The 22,118-nt window shown below is 44.3% G+C and overlaps 1 protein-coding gene across 4 annotated transcripts in view; it reads right to left on the bottom strand.

Moving 5' to 3' along the window:
* The window catches only part of LOC143845051 (uncharacterized), a 391,664-nt gene that overhangs the window by 352,050 nt on the left and 17,496 nt on the right, over positions 1-22,118 (bottom strand). Inside the window, exon 1 of one of the 4 annotated variants that reach the window (XR_013234268.1) lies at positions 2,052-2,179. The exons of 2 other annotated variants lie outside the window; for them this stretch is intronic. Coding sequence is in view for 1 of the 2 variants with exons in the window: in XM_077353039.1 (XP_077209154.1) it covers positions 3,918-3,953 (36 nt within the window). In the remaining variant the exon portion in view is untranslated. Of the gene's footprint in view, positions 1-2,051; positions 2,180-3,917; positions 4,029-22,118 lie in introns of those variants that run through there. One more of the 4 variants, XM_077353039.1, reaches the window with a different exon arrangement.

The following is a 22,118-nucleotide window of genomic DNA, read 5'->3' as shown; positions in this document are numbered from 1 at the left end:
GCAATTTGGAAGCTTCAGATAATAATTCACACCTGAGGAAATTCTTATTGGCCCTTGGAGATGTCCCGTGCACACAAGAGCATATTACATTCTCCTCTTTTCTAGGCACTTCACTGTTATTCTGTTGGCGCCAGGTATTTATTTTGTAGACCTGATCTTCCTCTCATTGCTTCTAATCAGAAAACATGAGTCCTAAATCCTCTGCTCTGTTAATCTAATAATACAGTCTCCTAATGAAGTCGTTTAAAGGCTGCTATAGGAAAGATACAGTCTATGCCTGCTTCAGCGGGTAGCCATGTTGGTCCACGGTAGAAGGCTTAGATTCAAGACCTGGAGTATTTTGGAGACCAATGAAGGGAGCTTCAGTTCTTGAAAGCTCATACCACAAAAATCTTATTGGTGTCTACACCTCCTGTAATTCATCAGTGCTCCTCTATATCGGCCAATTGGGAGGAGAGGACTACACAATTCAAGGTTTGCATACATCAGGGGTAGTCAAACTGCGGCCCTCCAGATGTCCATGGACTACAATTCCCATGAGCCCCTGCCAGCATTTGTAGTCCATGGACAGCTGGAGGGCTGCGGTTTGATTACCCCTGGCATACATCATCCCTAACCTCAAACCCTACCAAGCAGCTCTAGTTACTGTCGTGCAATGGAATAGGCTTAGGGTTGCCATGTCCCACTGACCATTGTCGGGGGGGGGGGGAGGGGTTAGGGTTGCCAGTTTCAGACTGGGAAATTCCTGGAGATTTGGGGGCCACAGTAGGGTAACACAATAGTGTCCACCCTACAAAGCATTTATTTTCTCTAGTGGGAGTGATCTCTGTAACCTGGAGATGAGCTTACATTTTAAGAGATCGCCAGGTTCCACCTGGAGGCCAGCATCCCTGGGTAAACATCAGAGCAACAACTACCTCCTAAAATCATTCCTCAGGAATGTACTTACTTGGAAACCTTAGGCAGACTTTCAGCTATATTATATACATATCTATATCTATCTATATCTGTATCTATATATTTTGGAAGAGCCACTGTGGGAGGATTGGTGTCCGGGATCCATCCGGGTGTCCAGACACCGCTTCTGGCTCCACAGGCTAATCCAGCTCGGATTGGGCCGAACCCTGGAGTGCCCATCCCCAGAAGCTGGCACATGCAGCCTCGTGGGCACATGCTCCTTGGCCACCAAGGAGGGCGCTCCCATGACACCCTCGCCAGCCCGCTGCTCGACCTGGCCACCAGCTTGCACAAGGCTGTCGACCGAGCCGCCAGTAGCATGCACAGGTAGGACAGCAGTACCCTCGGGGAGGGGGAGCACTGCTAGCACCCATTGCATTCCTGGATGTAACTGGCTTTGAGGCTAGTAAAAGGTAAAGGTAAAGGTATACCCTGTGCAAGCACCGAGTCATGTCTGACTCTTGGGGTGACGCCCTCTAGCGTTTTCATGGCAGACTCAATACGGGGTGGTTTGCCAGTGCCTTCCCCAGTCATTACCATTTACCCCCCAGCAAGCTGGGTACTCATTTTACCGACCTCGGAAGAATGGAAGGCTGAGTCAAGCTTGAGCCGGTTGCTTGGATTGAACTCCCAGCCTCATGGGCAAAGCTTTCAGACGGCTGCCTTGCCACTCTGCTCCACAAGAGGCTCTTTGGGGCTAGTATACATATAAAATGGTGTCACTGATGCTGAATTTCAAAAACCATTAACTATGTGCAACCCTATTAGCTTCTCATCATTTCTGCCTCTTGTGTTTGTGTATGTTGGTGGCATATTTCTCAAGTGGGCTTCCTGTCAAATTTCTAACTTTAAAAAACGACAACAGATGTTGTACAGAACAGTTCTGTCAACAACATTTCAAGCAGTCTTCAGCAGGAATAAGGCTGTTTGGATCAAAGTCAGTATTTAATATCTACTCTTGAAATCCATCCTTTATTCCCTGCTACACCTAGGCTGACTCAGGTTTAGCTAAACAGGAGCAGCCCCACATAGCTGCAACTTATACGGTAATACAGGAAACTGACTGCGTAAGGATGGTAAGGGTCTTTTCTTACCCGTGGCTTTTTCTTCTTAAAAAAAATTAAGATCCTCCTTCAAAGCAGGAGAGAAAGCTCTTGAGTGAAGACTGCATAGAAAATTCTTTATTGTAGTCACTGGAAAGCAGAGTTCCTAATCCCCCCATGAACATTTGCCATTTGAAATGCTCTTCCTGCTTTGTTAACAGCAGGATTTGGCAGACTGAGATCATTGTAACATAGTTCTGTTTAGGGAGACTTGTGGGTGTCCTTGCAGAGAAGAAAAGTGGGCAGGCATCGAGCATTGGTGTCACTTGCACTGATGATATTAGACAACCAGCACATGCTTTATCCATGTAAAAACTACCTTGAAGTGTGCCAAGAGAAAGGAGGGGAGAACTTATTTCTAACAAGCAAGGTCCTGGGACTGTGTGGAGGCACTGTCAGATGCGCTGAGTGCCAGCTGTTGGGGTGGATGATGTGGTCAGGGATAACCATTCAGTGTATGCTCAATGGTCCTTTCTTGGGCTGTCAATACCTTAAATGAGCCTTTCTCAACTTTAGTACCACTGAGAAATCCCTGAAACATTCCTCAAGCTTCAAAAAACCCCAGAAGTGGCGCGATCATGCAGAATATGGTTGGGAAGCAGAGCTATACACGCCCACACAAGGCCCCTCCCCTTCCCACCCCCCTCCAGGCCCATCATTGGCTATTGGGGAGGCAGCAACATTACTGTCCTGGAACCGTTTTTCAGAGAGGGGCAATCTATAAATCTCTAAATAAGCAAACAAACAATATGGTCATATCACCCAATAAATGTTTAACAAATATAAAAATATTTTAAAAATGAATTCACTCTCGCTCATTTGGGAACCCTTCCAGGGCCATCAAGAAACCCCAAGGTTTCACCAAACCGTGGTTGAGAAAGCCCGCCTTAAATGCTTCCTAGAGCACCAGTCATATCCCATAGAGCAATGGCCACCTCAGATAAGGGATTCCCCCTTTTTGCATGCATTTCTCCAAGGAACTGGTCTCTGTTGCATGGAAGTGAACTGTAATTCTGGGACATCCCCAAGTCCCACCTGTAGGCTGGCATTCTTATCACCTTTGTTTCCTCTCCCCACAACAGACATCTGGTGAGCTAGGTGGGGCTACTTACCATTTTTTAAAAAATATATTATTAATAATACTATTTCTATGTCATCTTTCCCTGAAGGTTCAGGGTGGTTAGCATATTTAAATTAGACTGGATACATCATTAAAAATATTAAAATGCAGTTAATATTAGATTAAAAACATTAACGTCTATAACATTAGATGCATACTTCATCCCTGTTTCAAAGATGGAAGAGGGTTATTTTTTATTGCTTGAGTGATGTTCTAGTTGAGTGGGTTCTTAATTAGGGAAACCAGCAATTATGAAAAAAAATTCATATGAGAATTAAAAATTCCATAATGCTGTTTTTCTGATAACAGTGAAATGTGAAAACCTGGACCATTTTGTGCAGTTAAGGTAGACAGAATTATCCTTAGCTATTGTCCTATCCCTCTTCCCCTTCAGTTTGTTAATTTTTACCTGCCTGTCACTTTTGTGAAAAGGTAAACCAGTCTAATTTAAAACTCCATAGACGGTTTATTTCATAAGTCTATCTCAAGGTGTCTGCTAAAGATGGAAAGAAAAGCAAACAAAATGCATCATTGTAGGCATTGGAGTTAGCAGTGACAAAATTATACAGTTAGTACATATTATTCGGGTGGAGATCAAAGCTACAATGTTTATAAGTGTTAGCATTTGTATAGAGAACATACAAATATCAGGTCCAAATAGGATCGCCAATTTCCAGGTGATGGCTGGACATCTCTGGGGATCACAATTTATGTTCAGGTGACATACATCCGTTTACCTGGAGAAAATGGCTGCTTTGAAGAGTGGACTCCATTTCCACACTCGGTACTTCCACACCCCAGCTCCTGTGCGGGAGCACAAATCCAGGGTGGACAAGGTGCACCAGGTCAAACGCTTCCCCAGGCAGAAGCAGGAAGAAGTGGGGCAACATGCCCTGGCAAAAAATCTAGTCTGCAGCCTGGCACAAAGCCTCCGGTGGAGAAACAGTATATAGCATTATAACCCAGTGATGTCCTTCCCCTCCCCACTATACTCCATCTCCCAAATTCCCAAGTATTTCCCAATGTGGAGGTCCAGAACACCAGATACAAATGCACAAGGAAATGTGACCAGTAACGCAAGTTTGACCTCACCTTTTCACACGAACACAGGAAGGAAGGAAAGAAGAACTCCGTTATCAGATAGGCGTTCCCTTAATGATGTAGCTCTCTTTACGCTAACATTTGTCTGGTTCTGTGTTTTTCAATAAGGGGCAATTACAATTACAAATGCTTTCATTTATTTATAACACTACAAAGAGGGGAAACTGTAATCGGCGCTGTTCTTAACAATCTTCCTTGTATTTTCACCAACACCAATTTGTCTTGTCTTGCTTGCTCATGGGGAGAAGGAGGAAATCTAATCAAATTCTTCTGAGTATTTTTCCTTGCTGTAATTCAGCAGTAAAGCTGGCATGGTGCCTAACCACATCAAAAAAAAAAAAGGGGGGGGGACACATTTGAAATGCTGTAACTATAAAATAACAAGGAAGCTTTTAGCCACATTCACGCAGAGGAGACTATAAAAATGTTTACTCGTAATGTGGTTTGCATATGAAAAGATTAATCCAGCAGGATAATACATCTCAAAGTTGTGAAATTGTCTGACTTGATATATAAATATTTTATGTAAATAGAACACGATTTGAGATTCATAACATTTAGATTTCTTTCGAAAACCCAGTGGCCCAGTAAGCTGGCTGCACATAATGCTTCTCAGTCCTGCTCTCTTCTTGCGCTGGTAGTGAAGCTACATTAATCCTGTTATTTATTTACTCTCACTTGCTCTCCAGTGACAGTGGCGCCAGTGGTTCTGTCTGGGTAAGCCACCAATACACCAACATCTCCCTCAAATGGAAGGCTCCAGCCATCGACAACCAGCGGTTGTATTTCTCAGTGGCTTCTGGAAGACCAGCCAAGATTGCTCCGAGCAAATGTCCCCCACCCCATTGCCAATGGTGGTGGGTCAAAGCAGTCTTGTGGTGGGTTACCCAACTGAGCTGTCCCCAAAACAAGATTCTATTGATAGCTCTCTTCATGAAAACAGCTGGAAAGTACTGCCTTATGCAACTGGAAACCAGCTCCTCCCCCCCCCCCAGATCCTGCTTACAGCTGTAGAAAATCACCCCCCTACTCACAGTCATTATAGGAGACCAGTGCTTTTGATGCACCAAAAGTTAAACGGGGAAGAAGTCGTGACACGTGTGTTACATACGCTTCTTTTGATTGATGGCCTCAAATCCATTGTATTTAATGCTGTCGTGGTGAAGTATAGCAACGATCCATACCTTAGGATCAAACAAAAATTAAACCTATCTCCCGAATTCCCCACCAAACAATCTAAATAATATGAATTAACCTCTGATTGCAGAGCAGGTAAGAAATAAGGCTTATTCTTAACAGTAGAGAATTGAAAATTACGCATTATATTTCTTATATTTTAAAGTTTTCATTTCCCACTCAATGCACATGTATCAAACCAATGACAGAATCCATTCCTTTCCACACAACCAGGGATTTAAATGCCCTGCACCTAGCAGCCTTGCAGATCAGAAGGCAAATGGCTTTGCATACAGAAGGATGCAGGTGACCCTCCCAGTAGAAGTGCTGGCCCTTGCACATTTGTGGTGTACTTACCAGCAGCCAGTGAGCAGCTGGTGAAGAAAGAGCAGTCAGAAAATAGCTCCATGGGGAGCCTCTCCCCCACATATATATGTTCTGTGATGCTTCAGGTGCACGGGTCTTCCAGAACACTGTCACACATCCTTTAAATTAAGGAAGGTTTTTTTTGCCCTCCCATCCCGCTCTTCACTACCTCAAAGGTGCCTTTACAAACACCCTTTCCTCCCTCTCTCCACAACACACACCCTGTGAGTTAGGTGGGGCTGAGAGAGCTCTAAGAGAACTGTGACTGGCCCAAGGTCACCCAGCAGGCTTCAGGAGGGTGGAGGAGGGGGGAATAAATTGGTTCTCCAGATTAGAAGCTGACATTTTTAACTGTTACACCACTCTGGCTCTCAAGAAGTTGACTTGAACAGTACCTAAATGGGAGAGCTTACTGGACACAGCGGCTAGATGAAGAAGAGCTGGTTTCCCTGCTCTTTACTAGCTGAAGAAGTCTCAAAATGGCTTCCTCTCCCCTCCCTCTCCCCACAACAGACACTTTGTGAGGTGCGTGGACTGAGATAGTTCAGAGAGGAACTGTGACTGGCCCAAGGTCACCCAGCTGGCCACACGTGACAGAGGAGTGGGGAATCAAACTTGGTTCTCCAGATTAGAGGCTGGTATTCTTAACCGCTAGACTACACTTGGCCCTCTAGGATTCAAAGAAGGAGTTGCATATGCCCAGCATACGTTTATAGACGTGCTTCTTGAAGACCAGTTATCTATGCTGAGTGACAGCCACTGTCAAAACTCAGGAATCAGTGTTTGTAATGTAGCAGGGAAGGCCCCCTGCTGAAAAACATAAATCTCAGTAAGGCCCATGCAACTTCTTGGGCAACCAGGACTGTTTTTGTTGTTGCTATTGTTGTTTTTTAAAGTCCTGTTAGCTCCTTAGAGTTAAGGTGAGGTAGAAATGTAAGACAAAGAGTATTGAGAGACAAGCAAAACCTGTTTATAAAGCACTCCGCAAATATTTTTCTTTCAACTATCTAACACTTAAAATAAATGGCAGTAAGATGAGATGAAAAATCCATTCTAAGCTTAAAAATTATTATATGGGAAAAATATAATTCTATTGTCAGTATTCAGTTATCATCAAGCACTCTGTAATGGCACTTCTAATTTGATAGATGGATATCCATGACCCCTCAGGATTAAGGCAAACAGAAACGATCCACTACCCAAATGCCAATCAGTTGAAGATTTTTCTGTTAGCACATTACATCTCCAAAAAAATTTAAAGTAAAACATAGATTTTCTTGACAAATGTTTTGCTGCAGCAATCATCTGTTTTTATTCTCTTTTATTATTTTGGGTAACAAACAGGTACCAGAGATTTCAAAATGCACCACTCTCAAAACCTAACCATTAGGGTAGCCGTTACATATTTAATTTCATGCTTCATTCAGCATAAAGCAGTCATGGGATTGCTGGGCAGAACAAATTAAGTAATCTGTTAGATAATTTCCTGCTTAATTGAAAGCAGGTAAGGTTTTTTTGCAAGTAATAATTGATTTTGCTTCTAATGAAATGTGCAACATTTTCTCCCCCATTCCTTTTGCCAAAGAAAATACCTGCCATAGCTGTAGAGAACAAAAAGGAAGGAAAGGCTCTGTGGTGCATTGAAAATAGCTAGGTTAAAGAATACAGAGACTCCATGTCCCTTCTAGTCCCTAAACTTCTATGATTTCTGGGTCACTCTCTCTTAAGCAAGCATTCACATAGGGTTAGAATCATAGAGCTGGAAGGGGCCAAACAGGCCATCGAGTCCAACCCCCTGCTGAATGCAGGATCAGCCTAAAGAATCCTTGATAAAATATCTGTCCAAAGACTGGCAGTGAGGGGAAGCTCACCACCTCCTTAGGCAACTGATTCCACTGCTGTACTACTGACTGTGAATTTTTTCCACCCTGATGACTAGCCAGTACCATTCTACATGTAGCTTAAACCCATTTCTGCAGGTCCTCTCCTCTCCGATGACAGAAGGAAAGAGACGTACTTAGTCACTCTCTTTGTTTCAAGAACTATCATCCACAAATGAAAACCCAGGTTGTTTCAGAGCTCCACCCTAAGCGGGAAGAACTACAAGCCACGCCACAGTAGGAAGTATTTAGCAGACAGATATAAATAGGAATTATATTACCTGAATAGCCTGTCTTTTATTAAGTTTCTATATAAATACTATGCTTCATGCTGAGACAGAACTGTTTATTATTTGTTCTATAAAGGCAAAGGTATCCCCTGTGCAAGTACCAGGTCATGTCTGACCCTTGGGGTGACGCCCTCTAGCATTTTCATGGCAGACTCAATACGGGGTGGTTTGCCAGTGCCTTCCCCATATGCTCTGGAAAATACCAGGAGTTTTGTGGCAAATGGAACTTCCTCATTACTCATCTAGGAAACTCCTAGGAAGAAACAATGTGATTTCTGGATGGAGGGTCACAAGCTATTATGCACTTCCCAATAACACTCTAGGAATTCTTCCAATTTCTGTGGTCTTTACCATTGGAATTGGGAGGATTTCCTAGAGAGTTGAAACCAACCCCATTTCTCCTTCCACCAAAAACCCTGCTATGTGTCTGAGGGAAACCATAAAATTTCACTAGATTCAGTTTAAAATACACTGGCGTACATATTGCAACATACACTATCTAAGCAGATGTAGAAGAACAAAAAGAGATTTTTTTTAATACTCTGCTTTTCTCTACCAAGACTGTCATAGCAATTTACAATTGCCTTCCCTTCCTTTCCCCACAACAGATACCCTGTGAGGTAAGTGGGACTGAGAGAGTCCTGATGTTATTGCTCTGTGAGAACAGTGCTATCAGGACTGTGACTAGCCCAAGGTCACCCAGCTGGCTGCATGTGGAGGAGCAGGAAATCAAACCCAGCTTGCCAAGTCAGGAGCTGCTGCTCTTATCCACTACATCAAACTGGCCCCTCTTAACCACTACATCAAGCTGACAGGCATCGTAAAAGATGCCTGTCAAACAAATACCTTCAGAAAGTTAAGAACAGATGTTATGGGAGAAAGTTTTTAAAAACTATTGAGAAATGCTTGAATTTGGAAATAGGAAAGATTAGAAATGTAATTCCATGCTTAGCTCTCATAAGCTATAAACAGAAAAGTAGGAATTGGTATTCAAAACATGCTCATAATTACCAAGAAAAGGTTGGTAGATAAAAAATGGCATTGATGAGCAAAATGAGATGACACTTTGAATTAAAGACAATACCACTTAGTTGAAATGATGTAACAAATATAGGGAAAGAAGAGAATTGCAGATAAGACTTTTAGCCAGTCATCATTGAGTAAAACACACACATACACAGAGCACCGCATTATCTGGGAATTTGGGCTTCCAATTTCAGGAACAAATTGAACTTCAGATAGCTTTCCTTATTAAGAAGGCTACAAAATGGCCTCGAAGGAGATAGGGAGGGAAAACAGCGTTGCTACAGTGAATATAAAGAGCTATCCACAGAGAAAGGATCACATCAGGCTTCATTTTGAAAACTGAAGCCATTTGAAGAGATTTTCATAGACAGGCGAACAAAAACAATATCGGCAAAAAGAAACTAATTAAAAATCTCACCAAAAGAAAAAAGGCATTCAAATTACACAATGGAGGTGAACACAAGGGCGGGGGAGAGCTGGACAATCATTGGTCAAGACAGGTTCTAATCAAACATCCATGCAAGAATAAATTGGTTGCTGAAAAATGATGAGGCAAATAGATTTCCTGTTTGTGATGCTGGTACTGGATTGTGCTCAAAGTCTACAAAATGACACTGAAGCCCTTAGCCAGGCCAAACTTGTAGGAGCTGGGATTCCAAGTCTCTACCCTATCCAAGGGGTTTAGGTAGGATAGTTGTTAAAACTCACACAATCAAATTACACAGGCAGGCAATGTAATCCCATAAAGAGTCACTCTAACGGGCCCCAATCATCTTCATTTTCCCCTACCCTTCATTTTCCCTCAGGAAGGTGAGAGAAACATATTGTAGATCAGTGGTCCCCAACCCCTCGACCAGGGACTGGGACCGGTCCATGCATCAGTCGGTACCTCCTTGTCCTCCTCCCCGGCTGCTGCCTCAGGGGCTGCCCTGCCATTCTGCCACCAGCTCACCTTTGGTGCTCTCCAGCGGCCGCCATAGCTGGGGCAACCCCTCAGCATGGCACTGTGCAGCTACTGCTGGCAGCGCCCCCCAGTGGATGGCGGGAAGTCAGGGGCGCTAGCGGGAAAGCAAGTGGAACAGGAGCTCAGGTAGCGGCAGCGACAATGTCCCTCGGCAAAAGACTACCCCCCCCCCCGGCCTCAGTAAAATTGTCAAGCGTTGACTGGTCCCCGGTGATAGAAAGGTTGGGGACCACTGTTGTAGATAAATAAATACTTAAACTTGGGCTTTGGTGCCTCTCCAGGAGAACACATTTGTGCCACATCAGGCCCACTCTCACCTTAAAATGTAGGTGTTCCCCGCAATCTAATGCTGGCACTTTCCAAGCAGCTGGTTATCTACCTCCTGTTAAACTCAAAGCATCTAGTAATCAGTAGCATTGTGTCCCTAAAACCCTACATGTTCAATTTCTGGCTAACACACAAGCAAACCTGATCTAATCTACCATGAATGGGTTAAAAAGTATAATACTATAAACTCTTATTACAATCAACGTAATCTATTTCATGTGTCACTCTTCATACATTCAATGAAAATACAAACTGTGATTTCTTATTTATGTACCGTATTTGCCGGCGTATAAGACGACTGGGCATATAAGACGACCCCCCAACATTTCCACTCAAAATACAGTACTATGGGCCACTATGGGCAACTATGTCTATCTCAACTGAAGTGCACCCGGCGTATAAGACGACCCCCCCACTTGGAGGCATGTTTTTCAGGGGGGGAAAGTAGTCTTATACGCCAGCAAATACTGTAATATAACATCACCAAACATGATATTATACAAGCAGGCAACAAGTCTGCTCAGCACTACATATAACACCCACACTCTGGTGATCAGCCCCTGAATATCACAGGAACTGCATACTTGTGTGTTTTAAACAGCTGCAGATAATGTTATTTCCACAAAATAAATAAATAAAATTTTGGAACAGGTTTTTTTTTTTGAAGGATGGAAGATGTTATTTATATCTGCAACTTGCATTTCAAGTCAGAGGTAGCCTGCTGTAAAGTTAGATTTGAGTCCAGGGGCACTTTAGTAGGGATGCCAACTTCCAGGTGGGATGGGGGATCCCCTGGTTTTACAACTCATCACCAGACTACAGAGATCAGTTGCCCTATGGAAAATGGGGGCTTTGAAGGGTGGACACTGTGGAATTGCAGCCCCCTGTGGTTCCCGTCCTCTGCGGGCTCCACCCCTAAATCTCCAGGAGTTTCCCAACATGGATCTGGCAACCCTACCCCCCCTTCCCCTGTTGGTAGCCAGCGGGTGTTGTGTTTGTGGTTCTGCTGAGGACCCAGCTTGAGGCACGATCAAAGCGGGCAATGTAATTGACCAATGCACAGCAGGAACCAGTCAGTTTAAACTGAAACTGACCAATAGTGTGTACCGGTGGGAAGATCCATTCTTCATAATATTGTATATAAATTGAGGTTCTTGATGGGGGGGGGGTTGGTTCAGTTTTGCCCCTTGTAGAGCCTCTTGTGGCGCAGAGTGGTAAGGCAGCAGACACGCAGTCTGAAGCTGTCTGCCCAGGAGGTTGGGAGTTCGATCCCAGCAGCCGGCTCAAGGTTGACTCAGCCTTCCATCCTTCCAAGGTCGGTAAAATGAGTACCCAGCTTGCTGGGGGGTAAACGGTAATGACTGGGGAAGGCACTGGCAAACCACCCCGTATTGAGTCTGCCATGAAAACACTAGAGGGCGTCACCCCAAGGGTCAGACATGACCCCGGTGCATGCACAAGGGATACCTTTCCCTTTTTAACACCATGCTGAGATCCTAATAAAAAGCTGATTGAGCTCCCAGTGGTCCTAGCTACCTTCGAACCCATGGTTTTAACAAGGATAACCTGCCTACCCTACATCTTAGAGAAGGGATTCTCAACCAGGGATCTGTGGACCCTCAGGGATCCATGGGAATTCCAGAGGGGGTCAGCAGCCTTTTCCCTCTGCCTTAATGGACTTGGTCACAGGCTAAGAAATTGTCTGCCTCCACCTGGAAGGCTTGGTGGGTAGGCTGTGGGTGTTAAAATCAAAACTGGGGAGGGGGGAGTTGGTTGTGGCATGCTATGTGTGGTCCAGGCTGTCTTCTCAGCGCCTTCTTTTTGACCTCCATGAGGCAGAAGCACCATAGTTGAAGCAAAGGTGTATGGAGAGAGCAAAAGCAGGGTGAAGGGTATGGGTGCTTAAATAATTTGGGGGCCCTGGCAAGGAAGCGTGACCAGCTGACATCACTTCCAAGGGTGACTGAGGCCTGAAAAGTTGTTTCAGGGGCTCCCCCATGGTCAAAAGGTTGAAAAAGGCTGCCTTAGAGACTGGCAATTGTTTTGGGGAGTAATCTTTCAAAAGATTATTTTCACACTCAAAGTAAACGTTTGGATGGAGGGGGGGAAGGGGGCAGTACTTGCATTTGAAGAGTTTCAGAGGTGGGCCATACTAGTCCTCAGCTGATCCGCTAGATTTGAGTTTGAAACTCTTGCTAGTCTCTTAAGGTGCGCCTAGTCTCGAACTTGCACTTGGGAAAGCCTCTTGACCAGATTTTTTTGGGGGAAAGCCTCAAGAGGGGAGCCTGCGACGGACCATGCTTTTCTTCTATTCTAGCAAGCTCTCGCGCGCAACCCCCTCCCCTCACTTTTGCGATGCAAACTATTTATCTCGCGCAATTGCAAGAACGAAAAGGCTCCCTCCCTTTGCACAGCCAACCCCAAATCCCCACGGCGGCGCGCCTGAGCGCAGCACGAATCGGCCCTCCCGGCGAGGGACGAGCGCCCCCGAAAGCTCTTCGCTGCGCGCGCAGCCAAAGCCGCCTGTCCAGCTGGGACCCGTTGCCCTGAGCGCGGCGTCCCTGTTGCTAGGGCGACCGCCCGGGCGGCGCCTGCTGGGCTGCCGCGTGAAAGTGTGATGTCACGAGCCAGGCGCCGGCCCGTCTGGGCAGGCAGAGCCAATGCATCAGGTAGCGGAGCCGCCGCAGAGAGAGGGACGGCGCGGGTTTCCCTCGGCATCCCCGCGTTCCTAGGGGAGGGACCAGAAGTGCGGGGGCGCGGAGTGCTCCTGGACGTGCGGAGCTTTGTAGAGATGGTTTTCGCTTTCCTATGGAAGAGCGTCTTCCACATTTTACCACATCCTTTGGAATTAGGGTTATCGTCTCTGGGTTGGGAACTATCTGTAGAATTTGGAGGTGGGGCCGGGAGGGACCTCAGTGAAGTTCACCCTCCAAAGCAGCCATTTTCTCCAGGGCAAGTAAGTCCTGTTGCCTGGAGATGACCGGTAAAAGCAGGGGATCCCCAGGGCCCACCTGGAGACTACCATCCTACCTGGAATTATGGCTCATCTCCAGACTAAAAAGGTCAGTTCCCCTGGAGAAAATGGCTGCTTTGGAGGATGGACTTCCATTCGCATTAAAATCCCTGCCAACCCCAAATCCCATCCATTCCTGCCTCCACCACCAAAGTCTCCAGGTGTTCCTCAACCCAGAGGCGGCAACCCTACCTGCCACACATTGGGACACTTCTGGAAATTTGGGGGGAAAGCCTGAGGAGGACAGCGACCACTGGGATGCAATGCCATAGAGTCTACCCTTCAAAGTATACATGTCCTGCAGGGGAGCTAATCTCTTTGGCCTGGAGATGAGCTGTGATTCTAAGGAGTTCTCAGGTCCCACCTGGAGGCTGGCAGACCCTACAATTCCTTGCACAGATCTTCCAAGGAATGTGTAGGAAAATCTGAGACACCAGATGAACTGTCAGTCAGTCACTAATACCTTTATTGGTAAAAAACTATATGGGGGTGGGGAGAGAATGTGATTAAAATGTAACGGGGAAATTCCTCTTCACATGGGTTCAACTTAAATTCCCAGATGGTCATAGCAGTTAGCAAATATTTTACTACTGGGCGGTAATGTGAGGATATCAGATAGTAATAGAAGATATGAAACAAGCCTGTCCATGGGGGAACCTTTCATCTTACACACATGTGGACCGATTAGAGAATGGCATAATTCAACACAGAGATGACAGTAGAGTACTGCAAGGGCTACAGATTCAGGGCTTCCTGACTGCCCATCTTTGAGAACAGGGAACATTTCAAAAACATCTTTAAAAAAAAAACACTAGTAAGTGCAGAAGCTTGTATGTGGAAAGTTTAGCTCAGGCACAAAGCTGAACACCATAGGAGAACATATCCTATTTCCTAAGAATACAGATTGCTTTTCAGTATTCAAAAGCCTAATACTCTAAAGCAGGGGTAGTCAACATGTGGTCCTCCAGATGTTGATGGACTACAATTTCCACGAGCCCCTGCCAGCACTTGCTGGCAGGAGCTCATGGGAATTGTAGTCCATCAACATCTGGAGGACCACAGGTTGACTACGCTTGCTCTAAAGCAGACTTTCTCAGCTTTTTTTTTTTTACCATTGGAAAACCCCTGAAACATTCTTCAGGCTTCAAGAACCCTCAGAAATGGTGCGTTCACACAGAATATGGCTGCTCGGGGCCCCTCCCCTTTCCACCCACTCCAGGCCCATCATAGACTATTTTGGGAGGGGTGGGTGGGTCAAAGACTGTACACGGTCATATCACTGATAAATGTTCACCACCCACCCATTCAGAAAACCTATCCAGGGTCGTCATGAAACCCTAGGTTTTCATAAAATGATTAGAGAATCAAATAGGATACAAATCAACTGGATTTTTCCAGTTTATTTGGCCAATCCAGGTGTTTGTAAAGGAGTCGGCCACCATGCACTGAATATAGCTACGGAAATCTGCCCTGAAGTGGAGATGAAGCTATAATTTCAGGATAGAGAACCAAGCTCAGATCTCTAGGAGGCTCTGCCCAGTCTCCAGACACGTGGCCACACACCCCATACAATTTGGGGCTCCCAAAATATGACGCAAAGGCAGGTCCTGAACTTGTTCCACCAAATGATTGAAGGCACTAATCCAGATGGGGATGCCGCATAATAACTGGGATAACAATTTTGTGTTGAATTCTCAAATGGCAGCTGGAACATATTAGGCACCCTTCGTGTCAGAGGGAATGACGGGGGAGAGGAACATTCTTCCTGGCTTTGCTCTATTCGACTGTTAAGAAACTGTCGCAAGTTGAATTATATTTGCTTGTCACTAATTTTAATTATGAAGAAGAAGAAGAAGAAGAAGAAGAAGAAACATGCAAGTGGTAATCTCCAACTTTTGCTCCCTAGTGAACCTTACAAATCAACTGTACATAATGCAAGTACACCCCCTGAGTCTAGTTTGTCACCTATGAAGCTTCCTTTAGCTTTTCCTCATGTTGGAATATGCAACATCTGTCATGTGCATGAATCAACAGTATAAGAATTCATACAGGGGGCATTGGAAATGTGTATTTAGCATAGTTAGCTTAGGACATTCCTGATGTTTTTCAAATAATCTGTGTCCTTATTGGATACTTTCCCACCTATCCTTGTATATGACTGGAGCCTTTTCTGATTTTGGAAACCTTGAATCAAAACCTCAATTGCCATGACAGCCAGATACTTGATGCCTGGACAAATGGCAGGTTGCTTCCTCTCCATAGTTTCCCTCCAACACACATGAACAGGTACACCCACTTCAAGACATCCAGGTACCTTCATTCAAACCTCTCAAAGCAAAGGAAACCTCAGCTCAAGGCTTCTACAGCTATGAAGAGTTCAACTCCTTCTCATCTGTGATGGAAAGGAGTGCACAAGTTTCCTGTTTCCCCTAACCTTGAAACTTCCTGTCTGAACAGATAGATAGCCCTATCACCCCTCTTCCTTAAACCTATGTTTTGTTTAATCATGTAATTCTCATTCATGGTAACTAAGAGTGAAGCTAAATATAAAATAATAACAAAGTTTGCTGTGAATTACTCAGCTGCTGGGCAAACACAAACTCCTCCCTCCACATGACAGATAAGCACTTGGCCGAACAACTCATCTTACGTGGCTTGGAGATACCTTAGAGTTGCCAACTCTGGGCCAGAAAAAAATTCCTAGAGATTTGGGGGAGGAGCCTGGGGAGTTTGTGGAGGGGAAGGACCTCAGCAGGGTATAAGGCCACAGAGCCTACCCCTTGAAGCAGCTATTTTCTCTAGGGGAACTGGTCTCTGTTGTCTGGAGATGCTGTAATTCCAGGAGATCTTTTTCAGAGTCTGAACACGGAGAAGAAAAGCACATTTCTTCTAGATTCAGTGAGGGGGCTTACTGACCAGCATGGTGGCTCTAAAAATGCTGCAACATGTGTCTTCGTACCAAATTTAGGTAGGCAGCGTTAAATCCGTGGGTTTGAAGGAAGCCAGGAACACGGGGAGTTCAATCAGCTCTTGAGTATGATCTCAACATTATGTTGTTGTTGTTGTTAGGTGCAAAGTCGTGTCTGACCCATCGCGACCCCATGGACAATGATCTTCCAGGCCTTCCTGTCCTATATCATTCCCCGGAGTCCATTTAAGCTCGCACCCACTGCTTCAGTGACTCCATCCAGCCACCTCATTCTCTGTCGTCCCCTTCTTCTTTTGCCCTCAATCGCTCCCAGCATTAGGCTCTTCTCCAGGGACAACATTATGTTACAAGAAGAAGAAGAAGAAGAAGAAGAAGAGTTGGTTCTTATATGCCGCTTTTCCCTACCCGAAGGAGGCTCAAAGCGGCTTACAGTCGCCTTCATCTTGTCCACTGGCTGTCTTAGCAAGAAATCTTAATATTTGTAAATACGTCCCATTTTTATTCAGTACAACTTCCTCCAATAAAGTTTTTTTAAGGATGGCACTGCTAAATTCTTTGGGGACACAGACCCATTTTGTTTGTCGTTTATGGCACTTTGCAAAGCACCACAGAACAATAAGGATGATGGAAAAGACACAAGGATCTGGTAGTATCCGTTCGTTAAGTGTTTAAATGGGTGTTTGGGGACCCAGAATGCATTCATAGCTTGTTATCAGTGTTGCAATCAGAGCTCCTACATGGAAAGCTGGGAGAGAAATCCTGTACTTCTGGTAAGATAGGTGTATTGGAAAAGTTACAATCACAAGACTAGTTCTTTTGAGTAGTTCAGATCCCCGCGTTTGCCCTTAAGAACAGCGGACTTCACACAGGACCTGACAGCAGTTCAAGGAGTTGCCTAGTAAAAGCCACAATATTTACTGTCCATTAAAACCATTTCTTAATCCATCAGACAGCCGAGCTTTTGTAAAATGTATTGCCAAGCAATAATTAAGGCACACGTTTGGGGAATAAATTTTACTATCTGCAAACCTGGATCCTTTCACTTTTTTTTTTTTAGATTTTATTTGTGTTAGAGCATGCAGCTGTTCCCCAAGGAAAATTCAGTTTGAATTGCTGACCCATTTGTGTGAATAAGCGACAAATTGAATACCAGCTTTAGCTTTTGCCCATTAGAAAGCTAACTGGGACGGCTTCACTGTCGGCTAAACCATGCAAAGCCTCACTCGTCACAATAAACAAGCTTACTTGCACCTTGGAAAGTAGCACTATTTTGTGGTTGGGACCATATTTTTAGCACTTTCCAGTGTGACCAGAAACAGACGGACAGCCACAGCAGATTCTCCAGCACAGGGTCATGGTGGTCTCTGTATCCAGCCTGCTACAATACCCTGACTGCTGCATTTTAGACTGACTTGAATTTTTCAAACAGTTTTCAACAGCAGCCCTGCATGAACCGCTATACAGTAATCAAAGCTGGATGGGCTCAGAGCACATATTATCGTAGACAGATGGCACCCTGCAATGGCACCCTGAGACTGAACTGAACTCATGTGCCATCTATGTCTCAATGGATGTGAGAGATTTTACCCACAGAACGCACTGCAAAGGAGTCACCATGAGCCAGTACATTGTCCAGGGTCTATGTTGCCCTAGGCTTAAGTCGTGCCCTACACGTTTCAGCAGAACTCTGCCAGCTGGCACTGCACAAAATGCAAAAGCAGCAAAATGAGTTTGCTTCACCACCTCACAGCCATATAGTGGGCACAGAGGGACCCATTATGCATGGGGGGAATAACGCACATTCGGGGTGGAATGGCGGGGACTAAAATCACCGATAACACACGGTGCCGGCTACAACCGGCCGCAGCTTCGGTGCATGCCGCCAAAAAAGCCGCGTTAGCAAAACGCGGAAGAAAGCGCAGCTTCCGGGATCGCTGCGTGCATAATCGGTTACTCTGGGTTTTGCCACCGTCGCGCCCCGTCCCGGGCGTAGCCGGTGTGCTTCGCGTCTTCCCCCTCCGCGTATTCCATGTGATCTGAAATCGCCGTTTTGGCGGCCGTGCATAATGGGCCTTAGTGTTGCTAACCTCCAGGTAAGGCTAGATCTCCCAGAATTACAACTGATATCCAGACAACAGAAATAACTTATTTGTTATTTATTTGTTTATTTAAACCATTTATTCTACTCCTCTTGGCAAAAAAATAGCTGTTTTGGAAGGTGGATGGTGTGGCATTATACCCAACAAGGCCCTTGCCCTCCCACCTTCAAATCTCTAGGTATTTCTGAATCAGAGTTGGCATCCCTAGGCACAATAATTCACTCTCACCTGTTTTCAGTCATACTAACTTTTATGTTTTCCTCCACTTGTCTCTCAACCATTTCATCACCCCAACCTCCTTGGTAAACCAAGGAAGAATAACTGTTTTTTGAATTTGATGTTAATACTATTTTAAAATGTTGATTAATTTTAAATTTAAATTTTTAATCAATAATTTAAATTATATTACTGATGTATGTGTCGAATGGTGTACACCACCCTGAATTGGCTAGCTGGGGGAGGGAGGGAGAGAGAGGGGGGGAGAGAGAGAGAGAGAGAGAGAGAGAGAGAGAGAGAAGTTGGTTGGTTGGTTGGCTGATTGATTGATCGATTGATTGATTGCCTGCACATAGGAGGAAAAAGCTGAGTACTTAATTTTTTAAAAATATTGCTTAAAAGTTTATCATTTATCAGATGTATCCTAATTACAATTCTATATAATGTATATAGAATATATCTGAAGAATCTGAAGAATCAACATAGGTCTGACGAAGGGTGCTTGTACTCGAAAGCTCACATCTTGAATAAATCTTTATTAGTCTTAGTGCTACTGGACTCTGATTTTATTGTGCTACTTCACACCAATACGGCTACTCATTTGAATCTATAGTTGTGAGATTACAAAGCAGTATGAGCAGTTATACTATATATTCTTTAATTTAGTTATATAAGTAGTAATTTAGCATTTCAGTTTAATAGGCATGAATTTATGGTTAAGTTCCTGAAGAAACAACTGGAGTTTATTTTTTTTAGAAATAAGAGCCCTTAATATTGCTTAAATAGATTCAAAGTATCATTGCCTGCATTGTTGTCATATACTCTTTAAATTATTTAATTAACTGGTTAAGAAAATGAGAGATGTCTCCAGTTGGGCTGAAAGCATTCATTGGCTTAATTGGCAAATCAATCAATCACTTCTTTACTCAGATTTAAACTAGAGCTGTCCCCAGTTTTCAAAAGGTTTCAGTCCTGGTGGCATTGTTGTAAATCATCTTTGTGCATCCCTTGAGTCTTGCAATGTACTTTAGGTAATCTTCCATACAATAAATGATTTAGCAAATTGGATGACATGTTAAATGCCCTTTAACTTTGAGCTGCATTGAGATACTGCCATGTATATATGTATGCATCTATCGTGCAAATGAATTATATAATTTATTAATCAGATTTATGAACTCACCATTCTGAGTAGTAAGCAGTGTTTCTAAAGATCCACAACAAATGAATCTGCTTCTGCTTTGGATTTTATGTTTCCCGACGACTATACTAAAGAAAATCTTCCAGAAACAACTTCCTATGTGTTTCAATTTCTCTCCATGCTTTCAGTATAAAAGGACAAGCAAGTAAATTCAAATTAGCTTTGGATCTTTCCTGTAGCTTACGTTCTCATAAGGGTCCAACTACCATTCTACCATGATTTGCTGATTCAGAAATATTTTATGGCATTTTAATAGGAATATGTTCAAGAGTTTGATTAATAAAAAACCAACCTCAGTTTCAGGTATAATATGTACCTGGCAGAGACCTAATGTGATATTATTCCATGGCGGATGGATGTAAATGTCCTGAGAAACTCTTTCCCCCATTGATCATCACCTGCCGTGGACTTCTTACAACAGTTTAATCCTATTCTCCTCCAAGGTTTCTAGCCTCTGCAAGCTTCTGACTGCTAGGGAACAAAGAATGGTATTTGGTTCTTGCAAAGGTCAATCATTAACCTGCCCCAACAACAGTTTTAGTCAGATCAAGGCAATGAAGGAAAACTAAAGGGGGGGGGGGTAGAGAAGCACTTTCACTGAGGAATGAATTGTTCAAAATGCTCCTTGTATGGTTCAGTCTTGTTGCCTTTCAGCTCAGCACTTTTTAGTTCCTGTGTGTATTCATTTCTCGTCAGGAATAATGGCACGATTGGGTCTCCCAGAGATCTGACCTTAAGTTTATCCTAGACACAACACTATAGGCCATTCTATTAATTATAAATGCGCTTGCGTGTTTTCCAGGCAGTGATAGGCTAGGCCAGTAATTTTACCTTGTTCTGCAAGCTTAACTTGATAAATAAATTAGGAACAGATCTTTGTGAAATGCCTTTGGAAGAAGGAAGTGTGTGTGTGGGGGGGTTGGGGTTGGGGGGAGGCCCTTGAGTCTTAAAAGCCTCAGCATTCAAGGATAAGAGGACTGGAAACATCAAACGTTTTTATTCATTCTGTCTTCGGTTTGCATTATATATGACCGGGGTATATATTTATACGTTTGTATGTGCCGGTGTGTGTGTGTGAGAGAAAAGAGACAAAGCGTTGGATATACAACAGGCTATCAATAAGACATTTATTTCCATGAGTTATTGATAACCTCGTAGCTCATAAGTGACAAGGTAAAGCAGACCCACGAGCCAAGTATGAAAGGCCATCAATAACAATTGGAAATAAATGATGTCTCCAGAGCTGACCCATTGTGTGCTGCGTTTCTATAGCGTCAGGTTAAGTTTCAGGAGGTGCTGATGTTGTAGCAACCCGAGGCACGAAGCTCGAAGCACAGGCCCTTTCTGTCAGGGCAAGGAGGGGAGGGGCAGAAAATCTTGCGGCCTAAAACTTCTCACAGGGCCGGGAGACCAGAATGAAACTGTAGATTATGTGCCTGAAAGAAGAGACGACATCTCTTTCTGTAAACCAGTATACATGAAAGGGAACACTGCCTTTGCACTTGGATGCCTGCTCTTCTGGAAGAAGACACCGAGGTTGCGATCCCTAAAAGATGCAGGTTGACTCAAGGCCCCTTCTATTCTGTTGACGGCCGTTTGCTGCCAGGTGCACAGATCCCCTGGGCTTTTATCATCCTCCCGGGGAAGCATTAAGATGAAGGTGCTTCCCATTTGATTTGAGCAGTCTTACTCTTTCCAGAAAACTTGCATGATGAAAGATGGATTTGCCTGAGCCATACAAAAAAGGGCCCTTCACACAAAAGAACTTCTCACTTAGGAGCTCCCCCTGGTTTGTGTTCAGTGACATCACCCATATAGTGCAACACTTGTACTTGGGACCATTTACACTGTGTATGAGGGCTTATCCCCCCCCCCAATTTCAAATCAAAGTAATTCATAATTGGTTTTGGAATCCACCATTAGGGTAGCCAGTATTGATTAGTGCTGTCAAAAATATGAGAGGAAGCTGCACAGTATTCAATGCCCTTAGTTCTGAGTTTATCATTCTGGTCCCCACCATAAATATTTCAGGGTTGCCAGACACTTCACCCCATTGCATGGAGGCAGGGGTCCCCTGCTGCTAAGCCCCACCACTCTGTCATTGGTGAGCTAGTTAGCAGGGCGGAATTTACTTCAAAAAAGAGAAACATCTATCTGACCGCCGTGACATGTCTATATCACTGCCCATGTAACCCGGCAGTGACATCATCACCTTGGGCTGTTGGGTGATGCTCTGGAATCTGGGCGAAAACTCTGTGGTAGAAGCCAAATTTACCATAGAGTTTTTCTCCATTGCCAGGGCAATGTCCCAACTTCCTGGAAGTGATGACATCGTTTCTGGGTCAAGTGG

This window comes from Paroedura picta, chromosome 9 (assembly GCF_049243985.1).
Source record: "Paroedura picta isolate Pp20150507F chromosome 9, Ppicta_v3.0, whole genome shotgun sequence".
Lineage (NCBI taxonomy): Eukaryota > Metazoa > Chordata > Lepidosauria > Squamata > Gekkonidae > Paroedura > Paroedura picta.
Note: the sequence above shows the minus strand (reverse complement) of the source record. Positions and strands in the feature narration are given on the sequence as shown.